Raw genomic sequence first — 18,411 nt, forward strand, 5'->3', positions numbered from 1 at the left:
AAGAATTACTATTGAATAATATCATTTTTTTGTCCAAGAAGATGCAATTGTCTCCAATTTGAAAAAAATCATGTCTATACTTTTAAAAAATTTGTCATCCTTTATTTTTCGTTGCCATAAATAAAAAGATCTTTTCTTTTTTCTTAACATGTAATAACCACGTGCATTTTCAAATTTATTTTCTATAATATTTACAGTTAAGTGCAACCATTTGTAAAATGAGCTCCTTATAACTTTATGAATTCTCTTTTTTTTTATCTTTAAAATAAAATAAAACAAAACAAAGGAAATTAATATATTCATGTATACACGAACATTAGTACATAGGCACCTGTCGGGTGTACATATGACGAATGTTTGTTATCATTTATCATTCTAATAAATTTAACTAGTAAAATTACTACGTAGTACTTTTAAGTATACTCCTTTTGTGATCAAAAATTTATTTTTAAGAATTTTGAAGAAGCGGGATTTTAGCATTTTTCTTTGTTTCGCATCCAAGAAATGGGTGATCGACTTTGTAACACACTTTGTCAACTTACTTGAACATTTATTTTTTCTGTTTTCATAAGGAAATAAAAAATAAAAATAAAATAATGAATACACATGATAAAATATAGTTACAATTATAACAAAGTAAGGAAAGAAAGTTTTATATAGACATTCAAAAGAGGAGTGCGAACAAAAGACAAGTAAAAAAGGGAACTTGATTCACATACGCGACAGCAAACATATCACATGAACCTCAAAAAGATATGTACGAGAAAAATAAAAAAATAATAAACGTTCAAAAATAGTGTCAAGTAAAAAAAAAAAAAAATAAATAAATAAATATAAGCACATCCTACAAGAGCTATGTTATATAAACTTTATATACATATATACATATATATTTATTATACACATTTTTAACTTACAGAAAGGATATAAAAACTAGTTTCCTCTTTCTTCGAATATCACTAAACTTAAAAACACAGAGAAGGCTTTGTAGTTTATAATATTCATTCAGAATTGCATAAAATGCTCGTTTTTTCAATTTAGTACGGTAATACTCCTTAACAACTTTTAATTGCTTAGCATACTCTGCTTTCTCTTCTTCTATTTTTTTTTTCCCCCTGAAATGTTAGTTTGGGTATTTATGGATGTAGGGTGATTTTTTTTTTTTTTTTTTATGTTATTTTCATTTCTTAAACTGTGTGTAAAATTATAGAATTTTTTCCATTTCGTTACAGTATATTATTAAACTGGATCCTTTTGGCCGGTAAAAGTTCATTGGTAGTAGAATTGTTTCCTTGGACATTTTGTTGCTTAACTTTGTCAATGAATTTTTGCATTTATTTGGAATAGATATACACACATATATGGACTAATGCAAGTGATGTTATTTTGCTTATGCGTTCGTGTGTAATTTAATTCTGAGATTATCAGCATGTAAATGAAGCAGGAAAATGATGTACTTATTATAATTTTGCTTTTCTTATTCTTAGAAACCCCTCAGCAGTTAACTCTTTCATTTTTAAAACGTTGAAAATGTATAAGCTATTTTAACATATTTTCTCATTTTTTGATTACTTTAAGGTATATTTATTGTTCTATTAAAAATTTTTTTTAAAAATTCGAAAAAAAAATAAGAATAAAAGTTTCAATAAAATTTGTTGGAATTACCCGAACATTTTGAAAATAATAAGATATACAAGATTGTGTATAACTTTTAAATGTGTAAAAAATAAAAGTGTGAATATTTATTTTGTGAAAAAAAAAGAAAAGAAAAAGAATGTAACAAAGCATGAGCAAATATGTTAAAATATTATACACATAATTAAATTTTCAAAGTTAATTTAATTCTTAATTTAATAAAGATTATAAATAAAAAAGATTTCGAAAAATTGACTGTACGTACATATAAACACAACTGAAGATTCCAAATGGTTTTGCGTAAAAAAAAATAAAATAAAATAAAGTTCAAAAAATAAAACATGTCATTATAATGATTAGACAAATATATATAATTTAATTTGAAATGTTTCAGTTGCGAAAAAATATACAAACAGGTAATTTTTCGCAGTTCAGTCATGCATTATGTGTGTATGGATATGAATAAATATGTATGTTTACATTAAAAAATTTTTTTAATAATTAAAATGGTCACTTAACATCCTATTCCATCTAATGAATCTCTATCACAACATTGTCTTGTCTGAACCGTCAAGCATTTTATCATTTAAAATGTTTTTATCCATATTATACAAATTGGGATCTATTTTGTTTATATTATTATTTCCATTTAATGTGCTATTATTTAAGCTACTTCCGTTTAAGTTATTTGCAATTCCATCGTTTCCTCCTAATTCGTCTAAATTACTTGCACTTAATTTGTTTTCCCCCAATATATCTAGGTTACTAGCGCTTAGTTTGTCTTCTCCTGATCCGCTTATGCTACTTGTATTCGAGTTTTCTCCACTTAATCCTTCAGAACCTCTATCGACTGAGGCTCCAACATTTGTCTCGGCTTGTGTTGAGGTCGGCACCTGTTCAGTATTTGTGGATGTGGTATTTTCAGCAGGTTTATCATTGGGGCTACTTGATGGCATGTCGACTAGATTATCTTGAACATTCATTAAATAAGTTTGTGCATTTTTTTCCATCATTCCTATGACCCGTTTCGCAAAAAGACCTGTGTCATCTATGGCATACCCTCCTTGCATAGATGCAACATCAAATATTTGCTCTGCAATTTCTGAATTTTGTGAATTCATTTTGTCTATTTGTATTAAATGATTTAACTGTTTAATTATGTAATGATTTGGATTAATTTCCAACACTGGTTGATTTGCTGATTGACCACCAAACATTTCATTTTCTGACATTCCTTGTGCTGTTGCTTGTTGCCTCATGTATTTTTGCATAGATGGGGATATTCCCATTTCTCCTTGAACTAATAATGCAGGAGAGTTAATTAATCTATCTGAGATTCGAACTTCGTGCACTTTGTGAGAAAATTTATTATGTAGCCATCTACATAATATTTCATATTTCATTTTTAATTTGTCTAAACTATCTGTTTTATTTTGATCATTTTCTTTTTTTAATTTCAAGTCTGCTTTGTTTACATCCAAAACATCGTATCCTTTATATTTATTAACAGTTAGGGAGGACAAACAAAATTCATCTATTGGTTCTAGGGAAAAAAGAACATCATAATTTAATGCTTTTAATTTTTCTAAAGACGGAGAATTTTGCGCTGTTTTTTTATTTTCTCCTGAAATGTAATAAATACATTTTTGATCCTGTTTCATATTTTCTATATAGGTATCTAGATCGATTTTTTTATCTCCACTATTAATGGAATAAAATTCTACTAAAGATGCGATTTCTTCTTGATTTTCTTTATCTTCTACCACACCAATTTTTAGGTATTTTCCAAAAGTGTTTAAAAATTTATTCCATTTTTCTCCTCCTGTTTCTTTTAAACCTTTCATCATACTAATACTTTTTAAGACAATTCTTTTATTAATAATGGAAAGCATTTTTGATTTTTGCAAAATTTCTCTTCCAACATTTAAGGGCAAATTTTCACTGTCTACTATACCTCTTAAAAAGGTTAACCATCGTGGTATAGATTCGGAAAATTTATCATTTATAAAAACTCTTTTGACATATAATCGAATTCCTCTTGATTCTTCATCAAACATATTTTTACTCAGTTCCCATGGGAGAGATCCAGGTATGTATAAAATAGAGTTAAATGAAATTTGTCCTTCTACATTAAAGTGAACATATGCTAACGGATCATCATATGCTTTAAAGGTATTTTTATAAAAACTATAATAATCATTTTCAGTTAGTTGTTTTTCATCTTGTTTCCATATTGGTAATTGCACATTAATTTTTTCCCATTCATGATATCTTTTTGTTATAGTTTTCATTTTCATTTTATCTCCATCTTTTAAAGATACTGAATCATCTGGAACTCTTTCATAATCAATTTTTTCTGACCATATTTCAATTGGAAATTTAATAAATTCAGAATACTTTTTGATTAATTCTTTTAACTTATAATCCTCTAAATATTCATCGCATTCTTCTTTCAAATGTAAAACAATTTTTGTTCCACTTGTTTTAATATCTTCATATTCTTGTTCATATTTTTTTATTTCGTTAACCATAAAACTACCATTAAGATCGGAAAACCACCTAAAAATTTTGTTTTCTTTTTTTGTAAAAACTTCTACCTTATTTGATACAAGAAAAGACGAATAAAATCCAACACCAAATTGTCCAATTAGGTTACTATCTGCTTTTCCTTCTTCAATTTGTTTTAAAAATTTGGCAGTTCCTGATTGAGCTATTGTTCCTAAGTTATTTATCAATTCATTTTTGTCCATCCCAATTCCATTATCTGTAATTGTTAATGTTTTTGTTTCCTTATCTGGTTTTATTTTTATTATTAACGCCTTTATTTCATCTACTTGTTCTTTATTTTCTACCTCTCCATCTTTGTTATTTTCTTCGCTTATTGTTTTTTCCATGTCAGTTTTTACAACTCCTGATGAATTTGCTATATTTTGTGCTTCTTTCATTAATTTATCGTTTTGTATTATTATTCTTTTCTTATCACACGCATCCGATGCGTTCGATATTAACTCTCTTAGAAATACATCTTTATCAGTATATAATGAATTAACTATTATATCCATAACTTTATTAACCTCTGCTCTGAAATTATATTTTTCCACTGGAGAACTGTCTGATGTCATATCTTCCCTAATTGTCTTTACATCTTCACTAAAGCTTTTTAATGTATTTCCTTTAAATTCCTTTTTTTTTAAAAACGTTTTATTTATCCTATTGTCTATATTATATCTACTGGCATTTTTGTAATTTAATATGTAGTTTAATTTCTCGGCACTTCGAGCTACATTGTAAGTTTCTACAATGTCATTTGGTTTTAGGAAACCAACAAAAAAAAGGTATAGTATCAGTTTTATTTGGTTAACAATGTAAACATTTTGCATTTTTTATATGTTTTCACGTTTTGTTTCTTTTTTTGTTATTTTTACACGTTCTTTTTTGCGATTTCAACGTTCTGCTTGTATCACTTGGCTTTTGCCTTTTTTACGAAAAAATCTTTTAAGATATAAAAGAATCCTAATACATACACCTTTTTTTCCCTCCCAAGGAGAGGTGTAAACAATTATAAACATATATATGTGCGTGTAGGCAAATGTTCTTAAGAAAAATATGCTAATATATATATTTTAATAGTTATGAATGAATTAGCCACCTTTTACATGTTTTTACACATATTTTTTATTAAAAAAAAAAAAAAAAAAAAAAATCTACATTGCATTAATTATATGAATTAAAAATTAGAAATAAGCCCAAACGTACACTAGTAAAATGTTTCAGGCTCTTCTGTTTTTTTTATTATTTCTTGTTTGTAAAACGTTTTTTTTTTTTTTTTTTTTTTTTCTTTTAAGATGTAACAATTTTTACCTATGTTGCTCCATGTAGTTCAAATGTATTTTTCATATTAAGCTTAACGTTTCACTTTTTCTCACAAGGCGTTTATTTTTTGGGGGATTCAAGTATATGGACATAATACTTTTTTTTTTTTTTTTTTTTTTTATATCCCCTATTTTTATGAACTAAGAACATTTAATTGACTTACTATTCCTTTTTTTTTTTTTTCCCTCCATACCACAATTTCTATTTTTAGCAAATTTGTCCTCTTAATTATTAAACAAAATTAAAGTAAAAAAAAAAAAAAAAAATGTCAAATTGTTGATTATATTTAGTATCAATTTTGATACACAAATATATTTATGGCGATTTCAAACAACCATATGAAGGGGAAAAAAAAAAAAAAGAAGCCATAACAAGGGATAAAAATTGTTTATGCATAAATATTAAGCATTAAATTGGCGTGAGAATATCAAAACGTAGATAGCAAATATATAAATACAAGTGAGGAACAGTACTAAAAAAAGTAAAGGGAGAGGGGAGAAATATTATAACTTAAGCTTGATATAAATTCTGTAAGAATAATGTGTGAAAAAGCCTCGAAAAATGAATAAACCATTGGAAATAATGATGGAACAAGTGGATTTGTAAATAAATGGAAAAAATGAAAACATTTGTTAAATGCATTTATCTTTTTAGAAATGTATGTTTATTCTTTTAAAAAAAAAAAATAATAAAAAACTATGTATGAAGACTCTCGATTTTTCAAGACACATTTTAAAACATAGTAGAACAAATTTGTTTATTTAACATATATATAGAACCCTGAATGTTGAACGAGACAGATTAGGAACAACAAAAAAACGTATAGTAAAAGTGGTCAAGAAAAAGGGTGAAAAAAAAAAAAAAAAAAAAAAGAGCAATACAAAAAGTAATAAACCCAAAGAAAGCACAACAAAATACATAACAAATCAGGGAAAAACCTTAAACAATATAAAAAATAGGAAAATAACAAGTGATCACAGCGAGGTGATTGTGATATTTAAAAATTGTATTTGGGGTAGAAGATGAAATGCTTGTATACACTTGCATACAAATTGCTCCAACATAAATAGTCTCATATGTACATGTAACAAGCATATTTCATATTATACAGGGCATAGGACAAAACATGTTTAGGAAGAGAACAATAAATAATTTAAAAAATCGAAAAAAGACAGAAGATATAGAAAATGAAGAGGAAGAAAATGAAGATAATAGAGAAGTCAAGAAATCCAAAAGGGAAGAGGATCCAAAAGATATTACTTCTAATGGCACTGAAGAAAAAGGCACGCACGAAAAAAAATATAACCTGAATAAGGGAAAAAGTATTAATGATAACGATGATAGTGTTGATGATGTAGTTTGTAAGTTTTTGTTCAAAAAAAAACTAAAAAAATTGAACGAAGAAAGTAACTTACATTTAAAAAGAAAACGTAAATTGATGATACAATCAGAAAATGAAAATAAAGAAGAGAATAATATAACAGAAGATAGAATATATAAAGGTGACTTTAGTGTTTCGAAAAATTATGGTTCTTATGAAATAGACCAAGATTCAAAGAATGATTATAGAGCTAGAATGGAAAGAAATATTGAAATAGGAGAGGAAATATTAAAGGGGAACTTAAAAGACAATGTCTATAGAGGAAAAGATGCTCATGAAAAGTCCTTGATGATGAGCAAAGATAGTTTAGCGAAAAATAAATATACTGGATTATATGGCCCAATAAGAAATAGTGGGGCAAATGTTCGAATGACGCTTAGAATTGATTATGAACCATGCATATGTAAAGACTACAAAGAAACGGGATATTGCGGTTTTGGCGATACTTGTATATATTTACACGACAGGAGTGACTACAAAAGTGGTTGGAAAATTGAACAAGAGTATGAGGAAAAGAGAAAACGAAATGAGGCACTGCGAAAGGAAAAATTAGAAAAATGGAATGAAAAAATGTTGCGAAAGTTAAAAGAAAAGGAGGAAAAAACGGGAAATTATGTAGATGATGATGGTGATAATGGAAAGGAAGAAAAAAATGAACATGGGCCTGATAATAAAGTAGAAAAATCTTCCCATTCACCAAGTGTTTCTTCCGGTACTGAAAAAGAAAATTCATCTGACAGCGAATCAAGTGATGATGAAAATAATCTCCCATTTGCTTGCATAAAATGCAAAAAAAAATGGAGACTAGAAATGAATCCAAGTGTAACAGAGTGCTTCCATTATTTCTGTGAAAAATGCTTTATTCAAATGTTTCAGAAAAATAAAAAATGTTTTAAATGTGGATTACAGCTAAATGGAATTATGAATGTGGCCCACAATATTGTCGACATTTTGAACAAAAAAAAGCTTTCCAAATAGATTACAAACGTTTTTTTTTTTTTTTTTTTTTCTAGTATGTTAAAATTTTTTTTTTTTTGTTACCCATCCAATTTCACCCATTGCTGTTTCGCTTTTGTTTCTAGTGGTTTTTTCATTATAATACTTATTTAAATGAGAGGTTAAAAGGAGCTATGTGAATGGAAGTTATTATTTGCTTGTACACCTATTTAAGCACAAATAAATAATCCCCTCGAATTCTTTTTCCTCTACCACAAAATTGCGTAAACAAATTGAAGTCTGTTTTACACACAATTGTACAAATGTAGGTCATCCAGCACAACACAATTTTTTTTTTTTTTTTTTTGCAGCGCATGCAATTATTTTATTAAGTCCTTACACAACTCGTGTTTTTTTTTTTTTTTCTTTTTTTCTTTTTTAGTGGCCTAAATATTTTTTTACATTTTTGTAGTGTGTATTATTAAGAAAGTTATCGTTATATAAAAGCATATGTTCATATTTTACATTTTTTATAATTGAACTGTTTTAACAGTAATAATGCATGGTTCTTGTTGTCACAATTTTACATTACAGAAGTTATTTGATTTTAATATATATGTGCAACCATAAAACATATGTGTAAGTTTCTTTTTTTTTTTTTTTTTAGTTACAAAAAAATAAATACCTTCGTTATATACACAAAACACAAACGACTTGTAGTTTAAATAAAAAATTGACAATTACAAATATTCCTTACATTCGAAATTCGACGATTGAAATTCTATACGTGCAATAGGTTTGCATATATTTGAACAGAGTGTTTCCCATTTATTTTATACAATTTATTATACATATGGACTAAAAAATTGTATGCTTCATCACTATATATTCAATGTATTATTCATATTTTGTGCGTTTGAAAAAGTTACACTTTGTGACACATGTTTTTATTCACATGCGTGTACCTTTTTTTTTTTTTTTTTTGCTTTTTATTAAAAGAAATATTAATAATTAAAATTCTACAAATATATTATGCAGTGTACAATAAAAAAATCCGCAGCATAACATTTTTTATTTTTCCAAAAAAAAAAATTTTTTTCCCCATGATGAAAAAATAAAAAAAATAAAAAATGAATGCTGTTTTAGTAGCAAAAGCTCACCGCATTTAGTAGGAAAAAATAAAATATAAAAAATTGGATAAAAGCAAAACCATTCTTTATAAAATAATTACGTACATTTCAAGTCATTAATTTTACTTGGATGGAAATTTTAACTTCAATATGTGCATTATTATTTTCCATTTCATTACATGATTTAATAATACATTATATTTAGAGCAGCGTACTTAATATATTCCATGATACCAAAGTATTTACTTCAGTTATTTGTTGCTTTTTTTTTTTTTTTTTTTTAAGTGTGTAATTTTTCTGTTGGAGTGTAAAATTGGATATTTTTACACACATTTAAATAAACGATGCGAACATTAATTGTTTTATTAAATGTTATTATTTACAATATATTATATATATAGGTATTTCTCATTTTACCATGTCCTCATCCCCATTAAATACATGAACGTGATAGACAAAACAAAAATACATTATTCAGTATTGTATACATGTATTATCTGTAGTATATAATTGCATATGTATGAACAACATATGATCAACAAATATTTTAAGAATAATTAAGTATTATAAACGTATCCCTAGTTAGAAGAATAAGAAGACTTAACATTTTACACACACACACACACGTTAAATAAACAAAAGAAGGAAGAAAGAAAAAATTGAAAGAAAACGTAATCAAAAAAAAAAAAAAAAAAAAGGGAATATTAAAAAAGGTGAAATCACAAAGGTGAAAAGCCAATATATAAATAAAAAACCCTAGAAGGATTGATAAACTAAAAATAATTATCGTGTAAAAAACAAACAAAAATATGACTCTAAAAGGAAGAACATAATTATGTTTTTAACATTCGTTTGGGACAAATGTATTTTATGCTTCCTGGCATTCGGTTCAATTCCTATTGGGTTTATAAATAGAAAAAACAAATTTAAGAGAATAGAAAATCACAAATATGCGTTATACAGCACAATAGTTATGAACAGTTTTTTAATATATATAAATAAGTTTTTCGGTCTATTAGGGATATTTAATTTTTTCTTAGGAAATTATTTATGTTTAATTGGTATAACAGGAGGTATCGCAGTGGGCAAATCAACATTTTGCAATTTTCTAAAAAAAAAAGATGTTGTTGTTATTAATGCAGATGAAATAACGAATCAAATATACAAAAAGGGATCCACATGTTACAACAAAATTTTAAAGCATTTTGGAGAGGAAATTCTAAATAATGATAAATCTATTAACAGAACCTTATTAAGAAAAATTGTATTTAATAATGAAGAAAATGTTAAATACATAAATAAAATTACGCACACATATATCATAATAGAGATAATTAAGGAATGTTTAAAATATAAGTTTCTACACTTTAAATATAATGTAGCGATAGAGGCCCCTTTGTTAATTGAAACGAAGTTATATTTATTAACCAGCCCGGTTATACTTCTAAAATCAACCGTAAATAATCAAATAACCCGTATATTATCGAGAGATAAAAATTGTACGTATGACACAGCAATGAGCATAATAAAGTAAGGATTGTAAAAACAAGCACATGTTTTTTTAACATCGTCCCTTTTTTTCTTTTTTTTTTTTTTTTACCTTGCTATTGTTTCTTGCCCATTTTTTATATATATACATGTGTCTTTTTTTCTTTTCCTTTATGAACTCCCTTAAATTTGTTGTATCATACAATTTGATAATTTCAAAGAAATACATTTTCTCCCAAACAGTTATGAGGCAAAGTTGTATGTTCATTGGGGGCTACATTTCACTTCATAATAGTTGTCAATTGCTGCTATCGTGGCATTTAATTATTTGCATTTTGAATAATAAAAATGTGAATATATATGTTTCGACTTGTATATATGTATTTGCAACGTGTCTACACGATTTTAACAAATAAGCCATGTGAATGTGATTTACAAGTTTTTACGTGAAGCAATAAATTCAGTGAATATATGAACACCATTTTACTTCCTCTCCTCACCCTTTAGAAACCAGTTACCGACGGATGAAAAAATAAAGTATGCAGACATTATAATAAACAACGATGGAGATTTACTAGACCTGCAGATGAAATGCGATGTTGTTTATAACAAATATTTGAAAAGTTTTTTCTTTTAAGTGACACACATTGGTTACATAAGTAAGAGCAATCGATAATTTGATTCATTGAGTAGATATATATACATGAAAGTATGAAATTATATTTTTCGTGTAATATTAAAAGAAAAAAAACTTTTTCCCAAAAACATGCATGGTAGTATATTTATATATATACTTTTAAGTGCATACTTATATATGTATGCAAATACATTCATATGTGCATAATATTTATGAACAAATGAAATGCAAAACACGACTAATTTGAGACCCTATTTTTTCCTTTGCCTAATTTTTTCCCATATTTTAATTCCTATTAATTTTTTATTTTGTATTGGATTTTAATTTTTAATTTAACAAATATTTAATTTTTTTTTTTTGTGCAATTTTTTTTTTTTTCAAACTTGTAAAAGAATATTGAAATTTTGTTATTTCTAAATATTTTTTTTTTTTTTTTTTTTTTTTTGCAAATACAAACACTTAACCTCAAATGCTATTTCCTTATTAAATGATCTAAAATATTTTTTTTCACTATTTGTGTAGACCTCTATAGAAATAAAAAACACAGTACCATTAACCGGTCCTCATACATTTCCATGTGTAAAAAATCCAGCAGACGTGCCATTACACTTTAAATATAAAAAAACACATGAAAAAAATATAAAAAGTAATTAAAAAAAGAGACCATGCAAACTATAAAAAATAAAAAGAAAAAAAGAAATTAGCATGATTTCAAATGAAAAAAATTAATGTTTGGAAAAGGTCAAGCCAAAAGAAAAAAAAAAAAAAAAAAAAAAAGGGAAATAAAACAGGGTGAGAAATAAGGGTAAAAAAAGAACCAAAAATATAAGAAATTTGTGATTATTTTTAAATATTTACCTTAACCCCATATCATTTTTGTAATACCATTTTAAAATTATTCTCTATGTACACTCTTACACATACGCACGGAATGATATTCCAATGTAAGCATAATTTACACTTGTTTGTGTGTGTTTCTTTCATGTATTTCCCTCTGCATGATCATTAAACGTTATGAGAAAATATGATTCACGAGATCATACTAAGCCTTATAGGCCAAACAGGGGATATAATAATTTTAGTGGATAAAAGGAGAAATAAAACGAAGAAGGATAACAATTTAAATATAGATGAATACTGTTTTGAAGTAAATAATAACATTCACATATTTTTAAGTTCAGAAATAAAAATAATTAACGAAATTGTTCAGTTAGGTTACTGCTTTTACATAATAAATATCTTCTGTTTGTTGGTGAAAAAGAATACAATTTATAAAAATCTGACGCACATACATAAATTTAACAAATTAAATGAAGAACGAAAAGGAAGAAAAAGAAAAGATTATGCGAACGAAAAAATACAAAGAGATGAAGACATCCCAAGGAATGCAAGTTCTTCTTTTACAAGTTCGTCTTCTACAAATTCGTCTTCTACAAGTTCATCTTCCATAAGTTCCTCTTGTGAATCATCCTCTTCAGGCAACGAATCAGAAGAGATTAATAATTTGAATAATTCATTCCAAAAAAGAAAATACGAAAAAAAAAATGAAATAGATAACTACTTTGGTGTAGTTTTAAGAAATATAAAAAGTCTGGATAATGTAAGTCCTTATGGATATTATGCAAATGGAATAAGCAATGAAATAAATAAATTTATGAGGAGATATTTAAAAAAAATTAGTGAGATCGAAGAATATATAAATAATAATAGTAATACTCCATTAACACAAATTTTAACAATGCTAGAAAAAAAAAGAGAAGAAATAATAATAATTATAAATATTATAAAAAATTATTTAGAATTTCAAAAAAAGGAAGAACAAAATGTGTTACAAGGGGAAAGTAGGAATAAAACAAAGGAAATTTTAGACTACTTGTATGAAAATTGCTTAAACGGAAATTCACGAATTAAAAGCATATATCATAGATATTTTAAAAATTTAGGGAAAATACTGTTACATCAAACATTTTCCTGGATGCTTTATGGACAGCTATTAGATCCATATTATGAATTTTTTATTCAAAAAAGGCAATTTATCTACTCAGATGATAAAAAAATTTTCTTATCACCAGAAGAATTATATGAAAATTTAACATTAACCAATGTACAGAGTTTAAATTTTGAGTGGAATTATTTATTCTTTCAATCTGTTTCAAATCTGCCAGACTGCTGCATAGACAAAGTTGCTGGTCGAAAAATCTTGTTCATAGGAAAATCAATTCGTATATTAATTAGAAGCAATAAATGGAGTACCAGTGATATTACGAAACTCTTTTCGATTACCAAGATACTGTCAAAAGCGTTTGATGAAGCTCCCACGAATGGAGGGTATAAAAAAATTGCAAGTTTTCAAAGAGGTTATAATACAATGAACAATGAAAATGGTGTAGGTAGTGAAAACGGGTTGTACCATGCAAGCAGCTTGAATGCCACAAAAGGTGGTGTGCCTACGAATACTAATGATTACTTACGCTCTTTAAACATTTCGAGCTCAGACAGTTCTGTTAATAGTTCCGATGAATATTCTTCAGATTCTAAAAATGAATCTATAAACTTGTATTGTAAAGAAATATTTGATATTACAATAGAAAAGATTAGAAGCATAGTAGCCTATAAGTTGTGGAAATATATAGTTAAGGATATAAATTTAATTAAAATATTTTATTTGTTTAAAGACATATATTTACTAAATAATGGAGATTTTTATGATTATTTTTTAGAAAAATCTTGGTCTCTTATGCACACGCCTCCGAATTCGAAAAATGAAATTCTGCTAAAAGTTTTAGCATGGAAAAGTTCATCTATGTTAGCAGAAAATTACTGTAAATATATGTATGAAAACAAAGAAGATAAATTAATTTTAGAGAAATATGAAAATATGCTATTTACAGAATGTAATACTAATGAAAATGAGTCTATCTTTTTTAACAGCACGAATGGATACTATTTTGACACAGATAATTCAGAAAATATTATTTCGAGATATTTTTACCCTAGAATATCTTATAAAAAGTTCTCTTATGATTCCTTCGAAAGAGAAAAATATGAGAATTTAATATTAGGTGGCATGTGCTATATATATGATAAAAAAATCGTTCTAAATGATTTTTACAAAGGGATACAAACATTGTATAAAAAAAGATACTACGATTACGACAACATTTTTAGTGTATGTATAAACAATTATAGACAACAAATACTGAGAGGATTTAAACATGGCTTCGATTTTGCTGTAAATTTTAACAATTTTTTTGATAATAAATATATTGACGTCAATAATAAAAGTAGTACAAGTGTAGAAGCAATGGGTACACACAATAATACAAAACAAGAATGTAATAATGAAAATTTTCTTGTAGGTTGCTGCTTTGCGTTGGTTATCCATTCGGTGAAAAATCCTTTACTTTATAAAGCAGATGTATTGAATAGTTCTTTAGGATATTGGGGATCCCTAGGGGATTGTTTATCCGTTGAAATAAAAGTAAAATTTTACGAAAAGAAAAATAGCAAAAAAGACAGTACTACCATATCTAAACACGAAATCGATCACACTATTCAACATGCTAGCAGTTTTAATAATGTGATATTAGGAGATGTCGAAATAGAAGTTTCCCTGTTTATAGGGGGAAAAGGTATATCCTCTTTTGTTCATAACAGTGGTAGTTACACTGTGGATTATGCAAAAGAATCCATTTTAAATAACAAGATTTGGGCAGACAATATAAACCATGAAAAGAAAAGGCTATATGAAGATATGGAAAACAATGAAAATTATTTAAGAAAGAGAAATACGAATAATGTAAATGTAACAGATCAGGATAACTTAAAGAGTGAAAATATGGAAGGAAATAATAATGAAGTTACAAAACAACCTGTGTTAAAAATTCAGAGCAATAAACAAATATTTCATGACATAAATAAAAATACGTTAACAAAATTTCGAGTTCGAATAAATTGTTTGAAGCATTCTTTTAGTGTATATATACAAAAATTGGATGAATATAACATCCAACTGAATAACCCGAAAAATAAAATAAAACCAATTATACATATTAGAGCTCTAGATATGACACAAGCATTTTCCCTCGATATTGGAAATGGATACATAGGATTTTACACGTCCCCAATTTTATTTAAACACAAATTATTGAAAAAGAAGAATAAACTAAATGAATGGTTCAAGCGATTTTACAATGATACTTTAAATGCTGATTCTACTATTTATAAGAAGAATTTTTTTTTTAACATGGGAGATGAAAAAAATAAGGAAGTTATACAAAATGAAATAAGAAATATAAACAAAATAATTTCGTACAAGAATTGGAAAAATCAAATGAAGGGAGAAGTGGACACATGGATGAGCAGGAATAATAAGGAAAAAATGAAAAATATGCTTATATTCAGTTCTTATGACTGTTCAGTGGAAATATACAAATGGTTTCATCAGTCGTATAAATCTCCCATAGAAATTCCTGAAATTGACATAGACAATGAAACACTGATATTTTATGATAAACAAATAAATAAGAATATACAAATTCATAGTGGACTGAATTTATGGAATAATATAGAAATATATTTTAAACTTACATGGCCAATAGCACTAATTATTAATACGAGCACTATATACACTTATAATTCTATTTTCCAATTCCTTTTTCTTCTAGGTAGAATTTATTATAATTTAAAAATTTTATGTTATCATAATAGACATTTATATAAATACTTAAATTTTAAAAAAGGGGGATTATTATTTTCTTACTTGTTTTCTATTAGATATAAAATGCAATTTTTTTTTTTTCATTTGATTAAATATTTACAAGAAGATATTATTAATCATGAATACAAGTTAATGATTACACAAATTCACAAATCGAAAGATTTTGAATATACCAAATCTATTCATGACTTATACATTTCTCAAGTTGCCACGAAATGTTTTTTACGTGTTCAAGACATAACAAATCCGTTATTGGAGTTGATAGATACATCTTTCAAATTTTGTTACTTCTTTCAGTGTTTAATAGAAAACGAGTTGTTTACAGATATATTAAACTACGAAATGATTAGTGAAGATGAAGAAAAAAAAAAAGAAAAAAAAAAAGTGGATATGAAAGAGGTAGAAAATGATATAAATAATGACAATAGTGATAAAAATGATAATGATTTAAATCAAGTTATTGAAAAGTTACTACAGTATAATGATAACTTTAATGAAAAACTAGTTAGTGTTATAAACGAAATGATGAACATAAGTTCAAGCAGTAATCATGCTTATCTTATTCATTTGTTAACTATACTGGATTTTAACGGCTACATAAACAAGATAAAGGATTCTAGGATCAATAATAAATCCATCGATGCTTGTATAACTGATAGCACTAGAACTGATGGTAGATTCCAAAATGAACAAGAGGAGCGTAAAATTAATCCTGAACAAGATGGTGTCATGATAGAGAGTGGTAATCTCAATTTCACTAAAGCATTCAATGACAACATGGAAGATGAAAAAAGGGATAGCAACAAGAGAGATGATAACAAAATGGAATATTCGGACATTGAGAATATAAACATGAGTGATAATTATTACTTAGATAAAAAGGAAATTTACACAAACAGATTACTAAGCGGGGCTAACATTTCACTAAGTGGTATATCACAGAATATTAGCACAATGAATGAAATTCATGGAATGAGCAATGTAAACGAGGTTGTTAATAAAAAAGATTTTATAAAAAAGAGAATAGTTAACAAGTTTAGCAACTTGTTGTGCAACAATGTTGATGAGAAATGGAACATACAAATGAGCAAATTAAATGGTTACAACCAAAATGGCATACCAGAATCGACTGATAAAAGTCTTATCAGTGGAGGTATTATCCCTACTGCTGGGGTTAATAACCTCAGAAAATACATAAATGACAAATGTTACTATAGCAGCTGTAATAACGTGAACTACAGGAATGAGGGCGGCAGCAATGGATACAACTACAACAGTGAGCACTCCTATAACTATAACAACTACAACGTTTTAATTGACAAGTACTCAAATATACTCAACAGCTACACGCATAACAGCAGCAGAGGAAATTCGGTTAATCCGGCCCCACAAAATTATGTAAATAATTCGAATTTAGAATCATACAAGACACCGTTAGATGTAGCTAAATTAAGACATATAAGTGGCATTCCAAATATGGCGGACAATATGAACATTGCTAATGTCGGAAACATTGGTACTGGCCCCAATGCTCCCAGCATTAATGTGTACAACATAGATACTGGAATGTACCAAAATAATAATGTGATAAATTATGAAAACAGTCTGATAAACAATACAGTGGGAAGAATGGATTTAAATAGCAGAATCAATTTAAATCAAAATATATTAAATGTTAACTACGGTAAGAATAATAACACGACAACTGATTTAAATAGTCACCACGACTTAAATATTAAAAAGAATTTTAATGTGCAACAATTATTGGACAATTATAATTATAGCTATGATGGGTTCTCGGAAAACAACTCATTTACAAGCCATAACGTGAATAAACTTAGCAACGAAAATAAGAACACATCCCAAGGATATAACATTTCTGACGCTTCTAATTATGGCAATATTCCCCTAAATATTTATAGAAAGGAAAATAACAGCATACATGAAACAAATCGTGAAAAATAATAACTTTTTCCAGAATAATGGATCGATTTTTACTCATACAAAGGAGGAGCTTTCAATTAAAGGGTAATAAAAGGATATACGAGTTTATGTGCCTCCAACAGTTTGTTCATGGATGTAACAACCACCATTTTTGTATGTATGTAGTTTATGCATGTGTTCACCCGTGTGTCATATGTACATATTTTAATCATGCTACTTCCATTCCCATTTTGCTACATCTGTGTTGTATGTTAATGTCCCCTATTAATTATATGAAATTTGTATTTTTTTTTTTTTTTTTTTTTTTTTCTCTCTGCATAAAATATATCGTGCTTCAAATTTTTGTTAAACTTATTTTTTTTAGTTCACTATTTTCCCTTTTTTTTTAATCAGTATAAAATGCTTGTACACGTTTATCGCTTATGTGGCTGAACAAAAATAAGCAAATAATTCACACATTGCACAAATTCCATACGACTGAGAAAATTGCACAAATTTATATATTCAGAATTGTATGCATGCCATTTTTCAGTTAACATTTCTTAGTTCACTCTATATAATGTACTATTGCTTTTGTGTTCACTTGGATAATGTGTTTATGAGAAAAGGGAATCGCCGATTAAATTATCCTGAAGAGAGAGTAATGAACTTTTTGTTTTGTAACTAT

The 18,411-nt window shown here is 26.8% G+C and overlaps 5 protein-coding genes across 5 annotated transcripts; 3 read left to right on the forward strand and 2 right to left on the reverse strand.

The window, feature by feature from the left end:
- Nucleotides 1-21: 21 nt before the first annotated feature.
- PGO_126440 (conserved Plasmodium protein, unknown function) lies at nucleotides 22-1,334 on the reverse strand (the record flags this gene model as incomplete). Its single annotated transcript, XM_028689434.1, has 4 exons — nucleotides 22-258; nucleotides 412-559; nucleotides 918-1,115; nucleotides 1,231-1,334. 4 exons carry the CDS (start codon nucleotides 1,332-1,334, stop codon nucleotides 22-24), a joined length of 687 nt encoding a protein of 228 aa, XP_028545235.1.
- An 846-nt stretch (nucleotides 1,335-2,180) lies between these two features.
- On the reverse strand, nucleotides 2,181-5,015 carry PGO_126450 (heat shock protein; the record flags this gene model as incomplete). Its single annotated transcript, XM_028689435.1, has 1 exon — nucleotides 2,181-5,015. One exon carries the CDS (start codon nucleotides 5,013-5,015, stop codon nucleotides 2,181-2,183), a length of 2,835 nt encoding a protein of 944 aa, XP_028545236.1.
- A 1,619-nt stretch (nucleotides 5,016-6,634) lies between these two features.
- Nucleotides 6,635-7,867, forward strand: PGO_126460 (hypothetical protein, conserved; the record flags this gene model as incomplete). Its single annotated transcript, XM_028689436.1, has 1 exon — nucleotides 6,635-7,867. The coding sequence occupies one exon, from the start codon at nucleotides 6,635-6,637 to the stop codon at nucleotides 7,865-7,867; it is 1,233 nt and encodes a 410-aa protein (XP_028545237.1).
- Nucleotides 7,868-9,790: 1,923 nt separating this feature from the next.
- On the forward strand, nucleotides 9,791-11,080 carry PGO_126470 (dephospho-CoA kinase; the record flags this gene model as incomplete). Its single annotated transcript, XM_028689437.1, has 2 exons — nucleotides 9,791-10,485; nucleotides 10,951-11,080. The coding sequence occupies 2 exons, from the start codon at nucleotides 9,791-9,793 to the stop codon at nucleotides 11,078-11,080; spliced, it is 825 nt and encodes a 274-aa protein (XP_028545238.1).
- Nucleotides 11,081-12,104: 1,024 nt separating this feature from the next.
- PGO_126480 (gamma-tubulin complex component) lies at nucleotides 12,105-17,765 on the forward strand (the record flags this gene model as incomplete). Its single annotated transcript, XM_028689438.1, has 1 exon — nucleotides 12,105-17,765. The coding sequence occupies one exon, from the start codon at nucleotides 12,105-12,107 to the stop codon at nucleotides 17,763-17,765; it is 5,661 nt and encodes a 1,886-aa protein (XP_028545239.1).
- Between the last annotated feature and the right edge of the window lie 646 nt (nucleotides 17,766-18,411).

Source organism: Plasmodium gonderi (genome assembly GCF_002157705.1).
Source record: "Plasmodium gonderi DNA, contig: Chr12, whole genome shotgun sequence".
Lineage (NCBI taxonomy): Eukaryota > Apicomplexa > Aconoidasida > Haemosporida > Plasmodiidae > Plasmodium > Plasmodium gonderi.